The 20,505-nt window shown below is 44.6% G+C and overlaps 1 protein-coding gene across 2 annotated transcripts in view; it reads right to left on the reverse strand.

Annotated features, from left to right (window-relative positions):
- nrg3b (neuregulin 3b) overlaps positions 1–20,505 on the reverse strand; it is a 142,008-nt gene that overhangs the window by 60,737 nt on the left and 60,766 nt on the right. For both annotated transcript variants that reach the window (XM_029846218.1, XM_029846216.1), the window contains exon 2: positions 12,812–12,947. In XM_029846218.1, coding sequence (XP_029702078.1) covers positions 12,812–12,947 — 136 coding nt within the window. The remainder of the gene's footprint in view (positions 1–12,811; positions 12,948–20,505) is intronic.

The following is a 20,505-nucleotide window of genomic DNA, read 5'->3' on the forward strand; positions in this document are numbered from 1 at the left end:
TAACGGAAATGAGTCCTTCATGCACCCGAGCATGTCTGACGCTGCACGTCCTATCACTTCATAGTTATTTATTCATTTATTTGTCTAAAAATGACAACCCTCACAGGGTAGAAGTGTTTATTTCTAATCAAACAGGAAATCTCCTTTAGCACTTGTTTGCTACAATTACTTCAGATTATCTGGTAGCGTGAAGCTTTGCAGATTCATCCATTTATCTTAATCGCTCTAATGTCTGATGGACCGGGCTCAACCATTCTGATAACACGGCAGCCGTCAGCTCCCGGCAGAAAGGGATGCGTCCCACCTGTCGTGAAGGACCGTGTTCTGACTGGCTGCAGCAAGACCTGCGTCAGATTACATAGGCTGATATTAGCAAAGCTTGGGAGGTGATCGTATTGTGAGTTGGACGAACGTTTTCTGTAAAGTGCTTAATGAGAGATTCTTGTTCGGCATCATTTCCCCTTATTGACTTCATCTCACTGGTGTAGACTCATGTCTGGAGGGTGGCTCAGTGCGCAGCCTGGTCCGTTGTGGGCATTTATTGTAGCATGTTTGTGCCACTCTGCAGTGGTAACGCTCGTTATGGCGGACGCTGAAAGTGGGCTCAATCTTTTGTGACCGTTGAAGTTTGTGCTTTAAGTCGGTTCCAATCACGCCTCCTCTCTGTTTGATTCAGAAACTCAATTCCCGTCTCCACCAGCCTGCACTTAAGCAGCTTTACACTGTGCAGAATGTGTTTGGTACACCACATACCTGGATTCTGGGGCTTAGATATGCTTCCTTCAGACATTTTAGGTGTTTCTGTTTAGCTGTGCCGCTTACCGTGGGACAGCTAAGCTGGAAACTTGGCAGAGAAAGAGAAAGCTCACCAGCGGAACTGTATTTTAAGCTTTTTTTTGGGTGTTTGTGGAAGTGGCAATAATAATCTGATGCTTAGGAAAGCATGTACTGTAAGAAAAGCCTGCGGCACCCCCTGTGCTCCCTGATTCGGCTCACATTTCCCCTGCACTTGGGCTGTATTTTAAGAGGCACCCGTTTAGTAGAGAAGCTTGCTGATAAATTCCACCACAACAAACAACTGGACAGTTCTGAGGAGAACTCAAGTGATCTGGGAGAAGAGAAACCTCCGAATCCTCTTCTTGGGTCGACCACATTCAGAGCTGTAATCTGTGAGCACAGCTGAGCGAGTGGACTTGATACCCCAAAGCTGGGCTGTCCAACCCAGCCCTACAAGGGCTTGTTAGCGTCACGCTAACAAGGGCTGTCAGGGTTTTGTGTTCTGCTGGGTAGAACCCTGCTTTGAAACTGAGTGATGCTACAAATATTTACCTGTTCATAAAGGATTTCTTCGCATATCTGCCTGCCAGCTGTTGGTGAAACCAGTGTGAATTCCAGGGACTAGTTGACAAGGATGTGCAGTCTGATGCAGGATATTCCCAAAGAGGCATAGCGATTCTGCTCTGGAACTGCTGAGTTATTGTAAACCGTCCAACCATCAATCTAGAAAATTTGACATGTTTCCCCGCAACACGTGCTTAAACACGTGTTTTTTTCAAACTCCCCCAAACTTCCCCACTTCCCCAGCCCGTTGGAGAGTTTTTCGGAGGGTGGGTGTGCGCTCATTTGCAGACATTTGCATGTCATTAGCACTTCAAACCTGCAAACTTGAAAGGCTTCCCTTGTCAAGGCACTCTAATCTTCCTCTTGCCGTCTCCCTCCGTCGCGCTCTCTGAGGCTCCCGCGCACGAGCAGTGATTAGGAAAGCTCGAGACATCAATTAGAGAGAGTAACCTTGTGTTGCGGCCTGCAAGTCATTTCCAATCCATGTCTGTCTGAGTTAAAACAGAACTACTGGAATCCAAGGAAACATGGCTGAAGCTTTCAGAAAAAGCGTTCTCGAAGAAACGTCAGCGATGAGCATCAGCCTGCCGAGCGCATCAACGAGACATCAGTGGCATTTCGGCGTAATCACGCTCATTCTTTCACACCTCTGCAAGGCAGAGCAGCAGCAGCAGCAGCGGCATTAATTCCGTTTTCACAAACAATAAGCAGAACGCTGAGCTACAAAGCACTTCCTGGATCCTGTGCGAAAAGGAACCCTGGTGTTAGTGTTTATAAGGCAGAAACAGGTCTTTGGGAGGAAAAAAGCATTTCCTTTTCTTTTAACAATACTGTTGATGGATGCAGTTTCAGGCAGTTTGCGAAACGCTCCTTAGAAAAGTCACTGATATGTCAGCGGGTGCACGTTCATGCAGCTTTGAGACCCCTCTTCATAGTGTTCTATTCAAATGGGCGGGAGAACGCCAGGGAACGATGGCAAATGTTCTGACGTGTTCCGTCAGGACTGGGGGATTAAACAGACTTCTCCAAATACAAACAATATGCTCAGAAAGAATAGAGCAGCGGAGAAGAGTAAAGCTAACAAGCTTGTTCTGAAACCACACTGGATGAAGACAGGCTCAAATTGTTGCTACTTTGAATACCGTCCTTTTTTCCAGCCAAGCAACGGTGCGAACTGTCCATTTGACTGGGAATCAGCGAGAGAAAGCGTCACTATTTGTGTTGCGTTGGCGTGACACTGACGAGGGCTCCAGCGCGTCAATCCCCGCGTTCAGCCTGACACTGACAGACGCGCTCGACTACAGCGATGAAACAGGAGTCAGAGGCTCACGGGTGGTAAAGCTATCACCGATAACAAAGCAAAAACACACCGACAGAATCCCCATCTGAGAGAGTCCCGGAGACACGAGTCAATTCCACAATTCATCACCTACCTCACAAAGGGCCACGCCGAGGTCAAGTGGAGGCGAGGACACGAGCGACAGCATCCATCAACTTAGAGATCTTTCGTAACAAGTGCCAACGGGAGCTTTGCTCAAAAAGAGCAAACGTTACAAAGCATTTAAAAAGAATTCCATTTCAGGCTTCGGCCCCAAGTTAAACTGACGCATCTTTTACCAGCCCAACATTTATGCATTGTCTCAGCCTGATGCAGAAACCTCAGAGATTCAGTAGGGAGGTTTAAAGGATGAGTACTTAGTCTGAGTACCGTTAACATTAGCATCTTTGGTGCATATCCATCTCAATACGTCTCGTGTTTTACCTTGGAGTGTTTTGGTGAAGTTACCGTACTACTAATAAACACACTAGGCTTCAAATCATTAGGATTTTTGGGTTTGAATAAACCAGTAACTGTTAATGTGACCGATATATTTAACCAAAACTGGCTGAAATGAAAAGGAAAACCATCAATGACCTCTAGAGGGCATTCAGGAGTCACCAGATATAAGTTCAAAGTTCAATTAGGACAAACAAAAATAACACAAATAAGAGGTGCAACAACTTATCTCTCTGTAATGAAATCATGTTAATTAAAAGTATTTTCTGTACTGCACATTCCACATCTGCAGTATGTGTTTGAATCTGTGTATTCAGGATTGTAAAACCTTATTGTCCATCACATAGAGACCCAGCTCAAAACATAAATGTCACACTTTTATTTTATGTCTTGGTGTTTACGTCGCGTGGCACTATGTGATGAACAATGAAGTCGTTTGAAACCTGCATCATTAACTAGCAACATTGTCACTAGCACAACAAAACCATATCAGGCACAGTGAAACTTCTTCAGAGTAAATGAGATGGATAAAACACAAGCCATTCACAATTTATGCAACAAGAGCATCTTCAAAACGTTTCAAAGCGACAGTGGTACCGTTGATCGGGTCGGTGACATAGAACATTACGACTGATCATACAAAAACTGCGGCCGATCCAACGTAGCCGACCAGAATCATTGAAAAGCCTAAAACAAACCACTACTTGTACAGCCTCTTGCCTTCTGCATTCCCCAAACTGGCGAAGGGAGCAGCCATGTTTGTGTTGGCCTCTTTTGTTACCTTGAGTTGCCTTTTATTGTTGCCTTGGCTGCTATTGACATTTATCATCTGTACCAATACTTTTCAAAAGGCTGATATCGGCTGACACTGATACCTGGTATCGGTGCTCGCCCATTCCTAGATCTGTGATATGATGATGGCATCAACCCAGCGGCTAACACAACAGCACTGTGAGACAACACGCAACACACTTCACAGCGCTACAGCTCACATGACCTGGACCAAACACCACAGGTCTTTGCATACAGATAACAGATTAGCCGAGGAGAGGCTGCACAGGACAGACCGCTTCATTAAATATGCTTCTTCTACATGTGTAAAGTAGCGCTTCTCATCAGTGGAGAGGTAAGAAAAATATCCAGAGTGCCTGCACATCAATGCCACAGAGTATTTTAACTCCAGTCATCACCCTCTGTTTAGCGTGATTATTGCAGATTTATGTTTATTGTCAGGGTCTGAATGGCCTTTTCCCATGTGCCATTTTGCGGAGGACACGTTTGAAGACACTGACGCACTTCTTAGGAATTTTTTATTAGCCTTATAGTTCAGTCTAACTTTGTCTTTATTAGTCACCCCCCCCCCCCCCCCATCCCCCGCTCTTTCCTCCATTAGCTGGCGTCTGTTTGAATTGACAAATGATGATTAATCCTCAGCTCGCTTGCTTCTTTCTCCCCAGGATTGTGGACTTAACCAGTCTGCAGCATGGTAACTGATCCCCTTATCCAGGTGCAGGCTGGAGAATGGTTAAAGGGGAGCAGTTGGATATCTCCCCCTACCTTCATTCGCTATTTCAGTATAATTTAATTCAGCAACCTTTCTAACAATGAACAGTTCTGCTGGTGTATCAACGAAGTACAGTAAACTCTGACAAATGATCTCCATGGCAAAAATCCCTCCCTCTCACTCAAATGAGGTCTTCTGATGCTGATCTATCACCGCCAAGACTCTTCTTTCTGGTTTCGCTCAGCTTGGGTCTCTGTTCATCTGAGCTAATAATTTTGAGGCTAAAATGTACGAACGGCAGATCAGAAAACGACAAAAAAAGCCTTTTGTCTCAGAGGGAGAAAAAAGTCTGCAGGGAAAAACAGGGTTAAAATTGTCCAAATAGAGTTAGAGAATTTCTGAATTACAGTGATTGTGAAGAAGGGGAAAAAATCAGTGGTCAAACATGCAAGAAAAATTATTTTTAGAACTATTGGTCTCGTATCAAGCGAAGCACAGCACGAAATAATCGTTTGAACAGGAGGTGTTTAAGGCTCCTTCTAGCCGAGGGCGAATAGCATCATATTTGGGTATTATAACCAAATGTTCATGTTTTTCTTTGTCCCCGTGTTTGCGAACGTGCAGACTGCTCTGTTAACAGTGTCGTGTCTGTGGTCGAACACTTCCTCTCTAAACGGCTGTCATTTGTGAGGTTAAAGATGGAGAGCAAGATTCCACTCAGAAGCTGACAAACTGTTGCATCCCAGAAGCACTCCTCTAAACCTCCATCAGAACGTGCCCACATGACGTGCACGGCTGCTGCGGTCGCTGAGTCAATGTTGAAAACACGGTCGGAATACGGTCGACAGCATTTATCCCTGTGAAGGAAGGTTTCCCACACTCACCTGCCTCGGCTGCTTCTTGAACAAACCCTTTGACGAGCAACAAATTTACAGATTTGCGCACAGATCCGCTGCCCGTGAAGTTTACGAAAAAGCAATTTTCTTGTTTTCAATTCCAAATTGAAAAAAAAAACAAAAAACGGCCCCTCACCCACCACCGTGTGGAACCTTTAATTGTCTGGATGTAATGGTGGGTGACAAAAAGTAACATGCTCATTAAGACTTTAATTACAAGGCTGGCTTTCTTTGCTGCATTAGAGTAAATAATTATCCCATTTGCGATAGCTGTGATGCAGAATTTAGCTGGAATAACAAGCCAAAAGCTGTCATTTACATTTTATTCATGTGTGAAGTCAACGGCAGGACTGAAAGTCTGTCGTGTCACTTTGTTGGCTTAAGTGTGTCTGTGTGTGCGCACGTGCGTGTGTGTGTGTGTGTGTGTGTGTGCGTGTGTGTGTGTGCCTGTTGGGAGGTATCTCGATTAGTTATATTTATAACATGATTCCAATTAATCACAGTGGAATCATCCAAGCACATAAAGAAATCTCCACAAAGATGGGGGCCTGTGTTCCACCTGTGATGCCATTTAACCACATATGATAAAAAGCTGCTCTGCTGCCAGCTCCTCTGTGTGCTGCAGAATGGAACACAGCAGTCTGCCGACTGGGTTATTCAGCGTATGAATCTAGGCGTCAGCAGAAGGTTGGAGGAAAGATCATTAATGGGCAACCATATTAATCACATCACCTGCAGCAATCCCAATGAAGCAGCGGCATTACTGCGCCGCATACATGTTTAATACCGGCGAAAAAAGGAAACTCCAAATGTACCTTCCTCCGTTTAGTGCAGGCGCCATAGATGTGAGGCTGGGAGTAAGTCCCTGTGTGTTCAGTAAAATTAACAGGAATCCACCATCACTCTCAGGTCAGGCTTTTGTTGGTTAATGATGCACTTCCTCCAGCCTCAAGATAGCGACATGTAAATAATGAGCCTTATCCAACGCGATCATCGGCTGGGACAATGACTAGTGCATGCTGGGAAAGTAAACTAGGGGCCATTTTGCAGCAGGAAAAAGATAAAGCCCTTAATATGCTAAGTAGCTCACTCAGCTCCATGCAAGATGACTGCTGCTGCCACCAGGTTCGTCGGCTCCTGCATTTGCAGTTGTTTTGCTTTCAGACAGCAGCCGAACGGGTTAGCGGGGGACATGGCCCATTGGCTCCGAGCCGAGCGCCCTCCCTTTCAGGATGGATCAGCAGAGGAGCAACAGAATCGTGGATTAGCGCGGCCTGTCATGGCTTGACAGTGCGGTGACAATTTAATCTCTGAACTACCTCTGTGTAATAAAAAAACGGAAGACAAGAAGAGGCAGATCACTACAGCAAAGGTAAGAGGTTGCGGTCTTCATTTATGTGATTCATTCCATATAATACTGCTGTCAATGTCTCCCGGGTCCCGGGAAATACAACCAGCACGCGCAACGGCCGATCCATCAGCTTACCCCTACAGCAAACAACCAGTGGAAACACCCCCGTTTTGTCACTCATTTGACTTTTGTGCACAGCATAAGCACTTTGCCTCTGACATACTGGTCCCACTCACCATCCTTCTCCGCAGATGGGCTTCGAAGGGACGGACATAAAACAAATCAATGTTTTTAATATGATGTCCGATTTTATGTCACCTGGGATGAAGCAATCGAATGTGTAAATGTACGACATGAATTATTCATGACAGCGCTCAGTACGTGACAATTAGGTGGCAATTACTGGAGTGTTTGATCGATCTGATTAATTGCACGAGATACAATGAAAAGGATCAAGGAGCGTCTGAAGCTAACTACCAAAACAGGCGTACTCTAAATGAGTTTACAACCCATCTTTCCTCTTTGTTTCCCCAGCTCCGGCCTCTCGTTAGAGAGGTAAGAAGTTACCATGGTAATGGAAGACACGGCCTATCTGGAGCTTTTTTTCTTAAATGCAAAACAAACACCAAGGAAGGGAAGAGGCTGATTTCATCCTCCAGGCTGCGGGAAAGAACAGAATGTACAGATATTTACATACACGTAAACAGATGGGGCGAGTCTGACAGGCTCTGGTGATTAAAGATGACAACCAATGCAAGAACACAAACCCCTAATTGATATCGACTTTGCCCTGAAATATTTTTAAACCCGATCCAGTGTCACAGAAATCCTTCCTACTTTTTTTCTTTTTCTTTTCATTTTAAATCAAAAACCTGTTTGTGTGGGTTAAAACACCCATATAGAAATGTTGTGTGTCAGAGCTGCTTCATTAAACATGAGGAATAACGACAATTCTTTTTTGCTGGTGAGTCAAAATAGAGTACCGTATTTTCACAACCATAAGGCGCGCCGTATTATAGGGCGCACCTTCAATTAACAGCCTATTTTAGAAATATTTTCATACACGGGGCGCACCGTGTTATAAGGCGCATAGCATAGAAACTGCGTAGTGCCTGTGGTTTCATGACGCGTTCACTAGATCGAGCTGCGCTAAAAGGAATGTCAATAAAACAGCCAGATAAGTCAGTCAAACTTTATTAATAGAATACAAACCGTCGTTCTCACAACTCTATTCACTCCCAAAACGAATAAACAGCTGTTTTATTTTTTTTCCCCGAGTGACGTAGTGTTTTTGCGTAACACAGTTCGTTTAATAACAGCGAGTTATAACAGGCAGTGCAACATTTTTATCACAAGTGGAGTTTAATAAATCTTCGATTTAGTGCAACATTTTTATCACGTAGTACCGTTGCGGTAAATCAAACGTTAGTGCAAACACAATATACGGTAACTCGAACTCTCGAAGTAGTGCAAAGCGATAGCAATATAACAATAGCAATATAACAACGTTGTTCAAACGGTAATGTCCATATTCACAGTATGACCAGCCTTGTTAAGTTGTGAACACACAAATGAAACACGTAAAGATCACTTTATCAGTTCATTCCTCATCCAGGAATCCCTCGAATTCTTCTTCTTCGGTGTCCGAATTGAACAGTTGTGCTAATACGGCGTCCAACATGGCCGGCTCCGTCTCGTCAAAGTCGTCATCAGGGTCGGTGTCGCTGGTGTTGTCTGGCATTTCAGTGACAACCCCTGCCTTCCTGAAAGCTCGGACCACGGTCGATGCCCAGGCATTTACGATCCACTGGCAGATAGTGACGTATGACGCTCGGCGCCGTCTCCCCGTCTTGGTGAACGTGTGTTCGCCGTTCGTCATCTACCGCTCCCACGCAGTTCGCAGTCTAGTTTTGAATGCCCCGTTGACACTAATATCTAGCGGCTGGAGTTCCTTTGTTAATCCACTTAATGCTTTGTTTCCTCGGAAGCTCCGTTGAGTCTTCTTTACCTGGCGCAGGTCGTCTTGTTTGCTTCCTCCACTTCCGCACCATTGATTCGTTCACGTTAAATTCTCTTGCCGCTGCTCTATTTCCGTGTTCAACTGCGTGACTGATAGCCTTCAGTTTGAACTCTGCGTCAAAAGCGCGTCTCTTGCGAGGAGCCATTTTGGGGTCTTTACAGACAGAAATGGTTTGGGACTGAATTTACTGCTGTTACCTCGGCCACGCCTACTGACTACGGTAGCCGCGATTAACCAATATTACCGTAATCCATACAAAAGGCGCTCCGGGTTAAAAGGCGCACCGTAGATTTTTTAGAAAATTCTAGGCTTTTAGGTGCGCCTTATAGTCGTGAAAATACGGTAATCAAAAGCCCACACTGGCAGATTTCTGGGCGGGAAATCTAAACGCTCGTTGCAGGATCCCCTGTATCGCTCTGTTTGCCTTTGACAGTACGGCGTTAAGCTGCTTTAACTGCAGAGGTCTTTTGCACTGCTTTGCATCATCTGCACAACACAAGCAAGCTTCTGTGTGTGCGTGTGTGTGTCTGTTCGATCCTCACAGACACACAGAAGGAAGTGCTCTGTTTAAGGCAGTCGAGACATTTCAGTCAAGAGGACACTCAGAAGCAGTTTCAAAGAAAACTCACAAGAACAACGGCACATATTTGCCAATGTGGAAATACCTGGTTCATAAAGGATGGAAACCAAAATGGAATCAAAATCCTAATTCTGATCAACAAAATAGAGCAGAGAGCTGCCCCTTGCTGGCTGCATCTCCGACTCGCCGTATCTGGGAAGGATTCACGCTCAAACCTGCGATCCAGAATGATCCGGTGTTTATGGACTTCAGCCTGACAGAAAGAATGAAATGAAACTGCAGAAGGAAAAACTGAGTCCAGCTGGCGCCCCTCATCAATAAGAGCTGCAGTGAATAAAGGGCAACCTCGCGAAACAATCAATTATGACACAGCCATTTCCATAAAATATTACCAGAGCCCACGAGGTCTCCAGGAGTTCTGAGCATCTGGGCTGACACGCAGAGTAAGCCGTCAATGGGACTTTTATTTGATACACACTGGAGAAATTTGGAACAGTTTTAGATCTAACTGCACCAGCAAATTCCTTTTTCTGGATTACTGTGAGTCAAATTTCTTGACAGGCATGAAAATGTATTTTCTGATGGCTCCATAGAAGGAAAAATATTGGAAAAAACTTGCGGTGAAGTTGACCTTTCGTACTCATTCAGTTCTTGAGTCTGATTCAGTGGCACCAAATTAGTGCTGCGCTTGTCCTCTTATTAGTACTTGAGCACCACTTAGTAAAACACAGTCTCTCTCAAATTACCACTGTCCTCCAAAAAACTGTGTTCTAAATTCATATATTTCAAAAGGAAATAATATCCAGGCACATTCACACCTCCCTGATTTATACTATAAATTTTAAAACACAAGTGGTGAATGTGACCTGAAAGACAGTCAGTTTTAGCACAGGGATGTTTGTTCTCCGTGTTCTTCCTTTTTCTGCGCTGAGACACTGTTGACCACCTTCAGGGGCCGTCAGACAAGATAAAAAAAGGTAAAATCACGACATTCCAGTTTTGGTGAGACAAGGTCGTGAGGCCGTGAGGCGTGCCGCCACTCGCTGATAATGTCACACCGACACAGCTGCGCTGAAAAAGACGCCCTTATCACAGTGTGTTGGTGTTCCAATTTCAGGGGATTCTCTATGGCGAGGGTGGTGATGTAGCAGCAGATGATACGGAGGAGGCCACGACGCTGACCTGGGCCGCTGGTGGTGTGGAGAGAGACGAAAGCAAGAAGAAGACCGAGCACAGGACAGAGAGGAGGGGTCATGTGACCTGACCTTAAGGCACCGCGAATCTGTCACACCTATTTACAGTCTCATTTAAATACACTTGCCTCGATCCTGAGATTTTACTGTTATATGTTACTGATCAAATATATGTAAATTTCAATTGTTGTGTCGGGCTTAAATGAAACAATGCGACACGTCAAATCTAAATATATGCAGCCTACAGTATATGGAGATGGCAAATTACCAGAAGACCTTTGAATTCCTGTACGTTTAATGTATTTAACCATATAAAAAGGCAAGGCACTAATGTGGAAGTAGGTCTTAAACTCACATTTGCATGTTTATTTCAGGAGCCTGATTAGCATTGGCAAACACGAGCATCCGGCAAACGGAAGACAGAAAGGAGGCAGAGTGCAAAAGGAAATGTCTCCTGACGAAATAAAGTGATTACTAAGTCAAAATCAAGACGAGATTGCTGAGTTTAAAAAGGGCTCTGACATTGTTACAATGTTGGCCAATGTTGTTAATTGCCCAATAATGGAAACACTCGTTACTGGTGTTGGGGAACCGGGAGCGCGGCTGCCTCTCGGCCACAGCAGGAGCAGGTTCAACAGCTTTGTGACACGCTAACTGCAATATTAATGAATGCGAAAGAGGCTGTACTCGTCCCTTTACACTATTAATTAAATAAATAAATACAGCGGCTTTTGTCCCCGCTGATGTTTAGCTTTTCCATCATGCGTGTGCTCAATCATCTGTCACTAATCAGCATCCGGAGTTGCTGCGAGGCTTCAGGGTCTGTCGAAGCTGACACACAGGTGGGACTTTTTGCTTTTTGAAAGGCCTCAACTGTAGAACGACAGGAAACGTGTGCAGACTTGTGTGGCTTTATAATCTCTGGTTGGGAAGGAAGACCTGCCTCCTTTTTAGTGCTTGAAACTGTGGTGCTAAACTCATCTGCGCCTATTTTATAACAGGTTCCATCTTTACTTTCCAGGTAGTTTGTTTTTTTTAAATGAATTTCGGAACCATTCAGCGCATTTTCCCCCTGTCATGCATTTTTAAAGTGATCCATTTTTAAAATGATACATCGGGCCAGGAGGGAGAGCGTGGATGCAGGCAGCATACAAAAAGAGAGGAAAAAAAGGGACGCGACAAGCGAGGACCCCAATGACGAACGGCACATGTACGCACTTAATTATGCCATGTACCCGATCACAGGCGTATTAATAAGGCAGGACTACATAACCCTTTGGTGTTTATTTCCTGCCCTGCAATAAAAAAGCACACGTGCAATTTAGAACATCTCGCTGAAAGCTGCGGCGGCTGTAAATTGCTGTGGATATTCTGCGTTAATGCGTCATCTGGTCAATTTTTTTCAAGGGCAAAAGCAAAGAATGAGACGCCGGCGTGCGCCGCATCTGCGCCTTCAGTGAATTTAATCTGGCGGATTCAAACCACTTCACTCATTCCTGCCGGATTATGAGTCCGCTGGTGCCTAATCTGGGGCAGTGAACGCTTCATCAGCTGTTAAGTGAAGCAAAAATGGACACCAAAGAAATCACAGAAGAGAAAAGAAAATATCAGTTCCTTTTAAGGGAGATCAGGAAAGGATCTCCATCAAAGCCCCCTCTTTATATGACCCATTCAAATGTGCTTTAAAAGCCATTTACATCATTATAATGAAAGGTTAATACAGAGGAAAGGGGGATGACTTCCGTGTCCGCTGCCATTAATAAAGACGTTGGCAGGCAACATTAAAGACACAGTTAGATCATATTTGTTTCCTAGAAGCTATGCAGTCAGATCAGTACACAGCCTCTCTTCCCTTCTGCTGGCTGCAGCTGTGGGGAGATAAGTGATCCACTTTTATACCAGGAGCTGCAGAGTCATATCTGATCCCTTGCTTTGGCGGTTTGGGTGGTCATAAATCTTCCGTGTGTTTTAGATACATTTGTACAGCAATTTTCCCTGTGTTACTCTCAGAACACAGTCAGATTGGAGGGTATACGAAAGCAGCCTGAATGAATCTGACCCAAAGGTCGGCCGCGCGAGGGAAACACGCAAAAGGAGGGGACCTCAGGGCTGAGGAAATGGGAGAAGGCAACTCCCCCCTTAGGCTCACCTGCAGTGTCTGTGAACTCCAGCCACAGTTTCGATGATGGAACACTCTCCCTCATTGAGACAGAAGGCCAGGTCCTTGTCTTCCACACACGGCTTGAAGACCTCTGAACGCAAGCTGGGAAGTGTGGGGGCCACCGCTGTAGGGAGACACAGAGACAGAGAGTTAGCATCTACTCAGCCGAAGAATCTTTGCATTTCCGCTTCAAGATGCACGAGTTGATGGTGCTTAAGTGGAGCGCTAAAATAAAATGACCTTTTGTTTAATTGTGCTTGAAGGTTTCTGCCTTTGGTCCGATGTAACACAAGGTAACGCCATGATACCTGGCGCCGGGCCCCTGAGGAGCACGGCTGCCATGTAGCTTCTGTGCTCCCAGCCATGTGCTCCCAGTCAGTGCACATACACACGGCACATATTCATTTATATAATGAACATACACTTTCTACATACACACACATGGCGTCATTATCGGCCCGTTGCCTTGTGGGCATGAGTTGTCCACCCCTTTGTTGCCCTGGACTCTGCTGCGTCTTTTCCTTTTGATTAAAACGTCAATGATCCCGTCACATTTTGCTCTGTGATCAATAAATCTGGGACAGAACTATTGTGGACATATTGATGCATGAAGGAGGATGTTTGCTCGATAATACGACCCAAAGCTGATTTTAAAGTTTAAAAGACACGTCTCCTATTAATAATTCACAGAACTTTCCTTTGGACCTGATAACTCACCCAACAAATTGTTTGAAAGGGAAACTTTAAAAGGTGCAGCTTTATTAATAGAATGCTCAGGACGTCTTCCTGTGGAGCACACGTCCCTGCCGGTGTCCTGTCTTTTATTCGGAGGAAGTGCAGAAGTGCACGTTTGATATTTAAAGACGCTATCTTAGGTGGGTTTGCATCTGAACAAAATAGTATTGATTTTGTGCTGTGCTTAAAAAGAGCCCACAAATATAAATGCCTGTGTCTTTGCCTCTAGCGGCACCAATACGGGCCATTTCATCCCTTTACTGAAACGTGCTTCAATTGCTTCTTCAATTATTGGAGTGGTCACATCATTGACAGAGGTGAAGCCATGGATGAGGCCAATGGTTCAACCATTTGGAATCTCTGGGAAATTAGCATGCATCTTGAGAGCCTCACACTTAAAATGGAGGTATTGTAGCTCTGGCATCAACAGATGGTTGATTGTTGTCTGCAAGCGCTATAACACGCTCAATCCAATTCAGCGCGATCTGTTTAAAAGGGGGTAAATAGATTAAAAGAAAACGCTGTGTTGTACCTGTCTTTCCACACAGTGGATGCCATGTTGAGCATCCAAGTGCTGGTTAAAACTCTACACAAAAGCTACATAAAAGAGTTAACCTGTGCTCGCGGGTGCTGGGCCACACTGAGGACCAAATCGCTGTTTTCTCGACTCTTTGACATCATTTTCATGTCTCACGCTCCCCCTGTTGCCTAAAGGCAATTTTAGATTCCCATGGCAACCTCCCAGGAATCTAGTGGCTGGGGATTTAGATGATAGCTGAGGATCGGAGTATCTGAGAGGAATATTGTGGCTGCATCAGTGGATGAGATGAGAGCTTGACGTGAATGTAGGATCGTTTATGTGCACGCCTTGTCGTGCTGCTGAGTGTCAGTCCTCTCGCATGCAGATGCAGCCCATCGAAGTGCCCCAGAAAGGGGCTGATTGGTGACTGCAATCAGACATAAGGCAGCAGAGATCAGAGGTTCGGCACTGAGGCCGGGTTCTGCCGCTGCAGCAGACTTAGAGAGTCAGCAGAATACAACAGTGACCCAACTGAAAAGTTCACCATTTGAAGTCACAAGTTTCACCTCTGTTGGCGTGAAGTAACAGAATGAAATAATGACTTTGTATTCATATAATTCCAGAATAAATGCTGCCATTGTGAATGCCACGTGATCCAAATGCACCACAAGGAGATGGGCTAAGTCCTGAAGATGGAGCATCCCCAGCACAGACAACACACGAGACAATTCCATTTACAACTGTAACGTTTTCCTACGTGGATTCCATCTAATGTGCTCATTAGCGCTCTTGTGCTGAGCCTCATCCCCCAGGAGATGGTGGATGGGAGAGATCTGCCCATGTTTACTGCAGCACACATCAAAGGAAGCCCCGCTATGTAAAGGGAAAGTCCTGAGAGGGGCTGCTGATTGCATACCCATCATGCACCACTGCCTTTTGGACAGAAGCAGCCTGCAAACTATATAAATATATTTCGGTGGCTGTGGAGAGCTTCCCGGGCCCTGACAAGCCATCAGACTCTTTTCGACCGTGTTGACGTTTTCCTTTTCAGAGATGGCGCCATTTCATGCTAACTATCAACAATTGTTGGCATTTATTGTGTCTTGATTAGTGTTTGTGCATCAATTAACAGAATTTAAAAAAAGACAAGCCTATTTCCCCAAAAAGAATAACAAAAGACTTTATCGAGGTCCGTTCTGCCAATCATGCTCAACTTGAATCGTAGTTAATGATAAAAGATAAGAATGTGGCTACAAGATGGACGTTTTCACACTTTACCAACCAACAGGTGGTGAGATGAATTAAATTCTAAAGATAATCACAATCAGATGAATCAACATTGCTTGTTCCTGTGCCGAATGCATCTGAGGCAACTGGGAGACAGAACTGGGCCAAAATCTACAATGGAGGAAGGACGCTGAAGAAGGGTTCCAGCTCTGCTCGCGCTTGCATGTGTAAACAGTGAGTCCGCACTCAGAGAAACCAGTGCTGTGCAGTGTGCATGGTCATCAGCACAATAAAGCCCTGGGAGTCTTTTTGCCCCTGACGTGACACAAACAAATCGCGGTCAACCAGCAGGACAGCTGGTCAAAGGTGGCGGTTGCTCCCTGGAAACGGGGTTAACGTGTGCACAGCCGTGGCGGCCCAGTGACGGCTATTCACTCGGGCTTTTGTCAGCAGTACTGCGGTGGTCCTTCAGTCTAGTCTAGACCAACTGTTGCTGACATATGAGGCTGGGCTGACACTTGGAAAGGAAACCTGCATAACAGACAGCAGCTCGCTGTGTAAGGCACAAAGCAGCAGGTTAATAAACTGACCCCCCCAGTCTACAACCCCCGCCGCTCTTACAGTACAACTCCGACGTGTCAGCTCAATCTTGATTAAAGTTTTTCTTGACCACTGTACACGTGTAATCCCCTGCACGTAAATCCCCCAACCGCCTCTGCATAGCGCAAGCTAACTTCCTCTCCAGCCATTGCACGCCATTCCGGACTCTGGTCCTGTCCAGATTGTCTGGGGCAATCCGGGTTTGCACAAAGACTGGGTAATACAAAACAAGCCCAGGAGAGAGGAGTTAATACTCATGTTGCTCAGATAGAACGCTAGAGCTCCATAAAGTGCAGCAAAGGTCGCAGAGCTTTTCGGTGCATTAAAACCTCCATGGTTCCCTCTTTGACCATCTTAGTTGTTTCTGCGTAATGCATAGCAGATGCAGTCATGGTGTTTCAGTTGTTTTAAATGTCAGAAATGTGACATCTGACTGTTTTAACTGACTTTTCCTCATTATAATGGCCAGTGCTGGTGAAGCTACTGTGCAAGCATAGGTTGGAAATAGACAACAACGTTTAAAACCCCGACAGGGAAGTACAGAGGCGGCACTAGCATGTGATGCCAGAGCAGAATCGCTTGTTGCCACGACACGTGAGCAGTCTCTCAAAGGTTTAATCAGGCCGCCGATCCCGTTTGGCACCAAAAACATCTTTGCCAACAGTAAAGAGCTGCTCACATGCTGCACTGGCCAGGAAGCCAGTGTTGAACACAATAATGGCAAAGTTAACTTTATTTTAAATGGATTTAGTGATAACACTGACACTGATAATGACTTTTTCCACGCTGCTGAAGTCTGTACACTGCAAATGCACAAACATTAGCTGGAATGCTGGAAATGAGGACGTAGCGCTAACAAATGAGACTACATGGAGAAGATGCCGATAACGACCGAGCAGAGGAGCTCAACATGACTCATTTTCAGGTTATCCGTACATGAACCTGTTTTTCCTCTCTAAAGCTGCCTCCAGGGCCGTTGTCTGACAAATTAGCGATGGCAAAACTGATGAGATAAAGATGATGAGACGCTGAAGTGTTCTTTTAAAATGAAGCCCCCCCGGTCACAATTTGGTGCGCGGACTTTAAAGGCTGGCCTGTCACAAACAGTGATAGTGTTCATGAAACGCAGACGCCGTTTCCTGTCCATGTCCTCCTCTTCACTGCAATAAAAATAAAACCTTCCGAATGATGCAATAATTTGCTGTTCTCATGGACAAACATCTCCTTATGCTGACTCATTATATTCTTTGCACTCCATTTGCCAAACACCAGAGAATCACCAGGAAGTCGAAAAATAAGCCCATCAAATATGTATTTAACGAGCTGTGTTTGCTTCTACCACAGCAATGAGATTAAATTTGTGGGAAAATTTAGACTCACCAGTAACCTAAAAAGTTTCTTTTCACATTTATAAACTAGAAACAAAGGAACTGGGGAGAGAAAACCTCCGTCAAGCAGCTCATTTCCCCTCACATTGTGATCCACAACCATAGTAAAGTATAAAGGCAGTTGGAATACACGGCTGCATAACAGAAGGAATCTAGAACATCGGCAACATTGAAGCAGCTTCCTTAAGATCATTTCTGCTTACATGTGTAGCATGTGTCCATCAAACTTTTTCATCAATTTGGATGAGAAGTGATGTTAAATTATTAGCGATGCCACAAATGAACCAGTCATCAAATGTGGCCTAGTTGGCTGTTCGTGTGCCGAAACACATTCGGCCCCGTCTTGGCAGTGTTTGCCTCCATCTGCTTTATGTTTTTATTTTTGCAATTTATGATTATATCTAAAAACAGGAGGCTGAGAAAAATAATAATCTGAAGGGTTGGTGAGAATGGCAATGAGGAACAGAGCCTGGCAGAAAGCCTGAGGTGGAGATAATTGAGTAGCTCATTATGTCTTCATTTACCTACTGTAACATCTGAAAAGGAAATGGAGAAAAACACTTGTTTTTTTCTAAGATGATAAATTTAGATGTCGTTTTATAAATTCATAAATAAAGCACTCAGCGTTTTTACCTGTTTGAGTTTGAGATGGATCCAAATTTGAGATTTACAGCTACAGTTCTGCTGCTCTGCTCACTCGCTGTGGTTTTTAATGAGGAGAAATGACTGGTGAAAAGGTGGGAAGAGAAGAGGAAATGTGGGAACTCTGCTGAATGACTGATACAGATCGAGGAGTCGTTGGAATTGCATTATCGATGCAGTTTTCTTTTCCTCGCTCTCTGTCACGGTGTTGTTGGTTAATCCGACAAGATGCAAGTAATTCTTCACAGCAGAGAGGCCAGCTGGGGAGGTGGGGCAATCGCAACGGCTCCGGAGCTGGAATGCTGATCGAGATATTTTAATCTGCCGGTGGTGCTCCTTCTCCTGTCTCAGCGTCGTGCTCCTTGCTTTCCCACAGCCGCTCTTGGTTTTCCTCATGGGAATGCTGCAGGGATGCATCATCAACATACAGCAGAAGGGGGAAGGGGAAAGAGCAGCTAAATGATTCACCTGTGTGGGCCAGAGAGTGGCTTCCTGTCAGCACAGTTGATTCAAATTCCTGGGACCGGGGATGCAGGGCGTGATGTGTGACAAGCAGGTGGCGTGGGTTTAATATGCATGAGCGGACGACTCCTGCATCTGCAGATTGGCATTCACTGAGTTGGCCTCTACGCTCCCTCTTTTGGCAGCTCTAGGGAGCCACTGAGGGCATCCGTGGGTATGCAGGTCTGGTCTTAGCATCAAGCTAACCAGCTTTTTATGAGAACTCAACTCCAAGAAATGCAGTCAAGATGAAGGGAAATGCGAGACGTCTTCACGGGGTCATTATTGATTTTATACAAACAGCAGGGAACATCAAAAGGCACTGGGCTTAGAAGCGGCGTTAAAAACGGACTAAGCCAGGCTTCGTAAAGCACAATTCAAGTGCAGATTGTGAGGGAGGAGAATGTCAGGTTCATCTGCAGCGGTGGTTCTGGCAGATAGGTCGTTTTCTTTTTGTCCGTTTTTGTTCTGCGCTGTTATTTTCACAGCAGGCCGTGTATTGGTTGTCATTTTTACCTGGATTTGGCCGTTTTTGTCCTGTCTGCTCCCAAGATAAGAGCCAGCACAGCAGCTCAGCCCACATCCAACAACTGCAGCAGGAGGCAACAACACCAAAGCTATTCAAACGTATTATTTTTTGTGTCATTTAATTTGTCCAACCCTTGAGAATTTGCTTGCAGATTTAATGGAAATCTAAAATGGTTTCACCAACGCAAAAGTGAACCAATGTTTCACTTTAAATTCATATTTCAGTACGGTCAGTGCTAAGGAGCGTCTGCTTTTCTCTCTGATCAGGAGGGAGGCCTTTATTATTAACGGCGTCATGCACAAAATCCATAATCAAACTCAACATAGATAACCACATGCCCTTAGCATGAAAATGAAAGCGTGAAAATGGGATGAAGAAAATCAGGGTCATACATCCTCACAGACCTGCCACCTTTCTCATTTTAGTCTCTGCTGATAATGTTCATTTAATTCTATACAGGACCATCATACACAGGCAATTAAATGCTGCGTATTTGTCTTAACATTGTAACAGTAATGTGTCATTTAGTGAGAATGCAACAAATGTGATAATTGGTTGAGTTGTGCGATCACCATTGTAAATAAAAATAAATCACCAGTGGACAAAACAATGTCCTGATGACTTATGCGTCCTTGAAATTAATTCCCATGCTGCCATATTCACATGTTCTTTCCTTTTCATCTATAAGGCCCAGCAAAAATGTGTTTCCATTTTCCCGTGTTTTATGGAATAATAATAAAATAGAAAATCAACTTTGACATCAAAAAACCACATAACTAATAGCGTCAAAAAGAGAACACGAAAACTGGCGGGCTTTATTTAATTTTGGCCAATTCAGTGTGCTGTCATCCTGTTTTTTTCTCACCTTTTTCGGGAATCAATCGTCGGGCCTTAACATAAAAGTACTTCGGCGCAGGCTGAAAATGTGTTAAAATACACTAAACAATAACAATAATCCAATGTCCCAGACATTGTAACGCTGGTACTGAATCACATGACATCCTGTGAGCTTTTGGATCAGAAATTTTAAATGTACTTCCACCTTGGTGCTGTTTAAAAAAATAATCAGTTTTTGAGCAGTGCCACTGTGCAGTCAAACACTCCTTTTTATTGATGCCTGCAGGGACTTGACTTAAATTTGAGTGCATGACTGCATGAAGTTATTAATGATGATGATTTCACCTGTCACACAGGAGCTGCAAAGGGCCCTAGTGGACCATATTGTTCCCCTTCAAATAGCTTCCTCTATTCTCCTCTATGGCTTCTGTCAGAGGATGTATGAAATCATAAAACCTGATGGACAAAAATGTTGCATGTGAATGATGGCCATATTTTCAGAAAGTGGCCCTCTCTGGTGCACAGCGTTCCCTAACAGATATATTAATCAAAGAAGTTTCCCTCGGAGCCATTTGGAGATGAATACAGCCCAGCCGTTCCTACGCTCATCAATATTGCCGCTGCATGAGGTGTCACTGCCAATGAATACCAAAGGCAAAACACATTCTACACACTCTGGATGTTTGTCTTCCAATTACCACAG

The sequence above is a fragment of the Takifugu rubripes genome, chromosome 1 (genome assembly GCF_901000725.2).
Source record: "Takifugu rubripes chromosome 1, fTakRub1.2, whole genome shotgun sequence".
NCBI classification, from domain to species: Eukaryota; Metazoa; Chordata; class Actinopteri; order Tetraodontiformes; family Tetraodontidae; genus Takifugu; species Takifugu rubripes.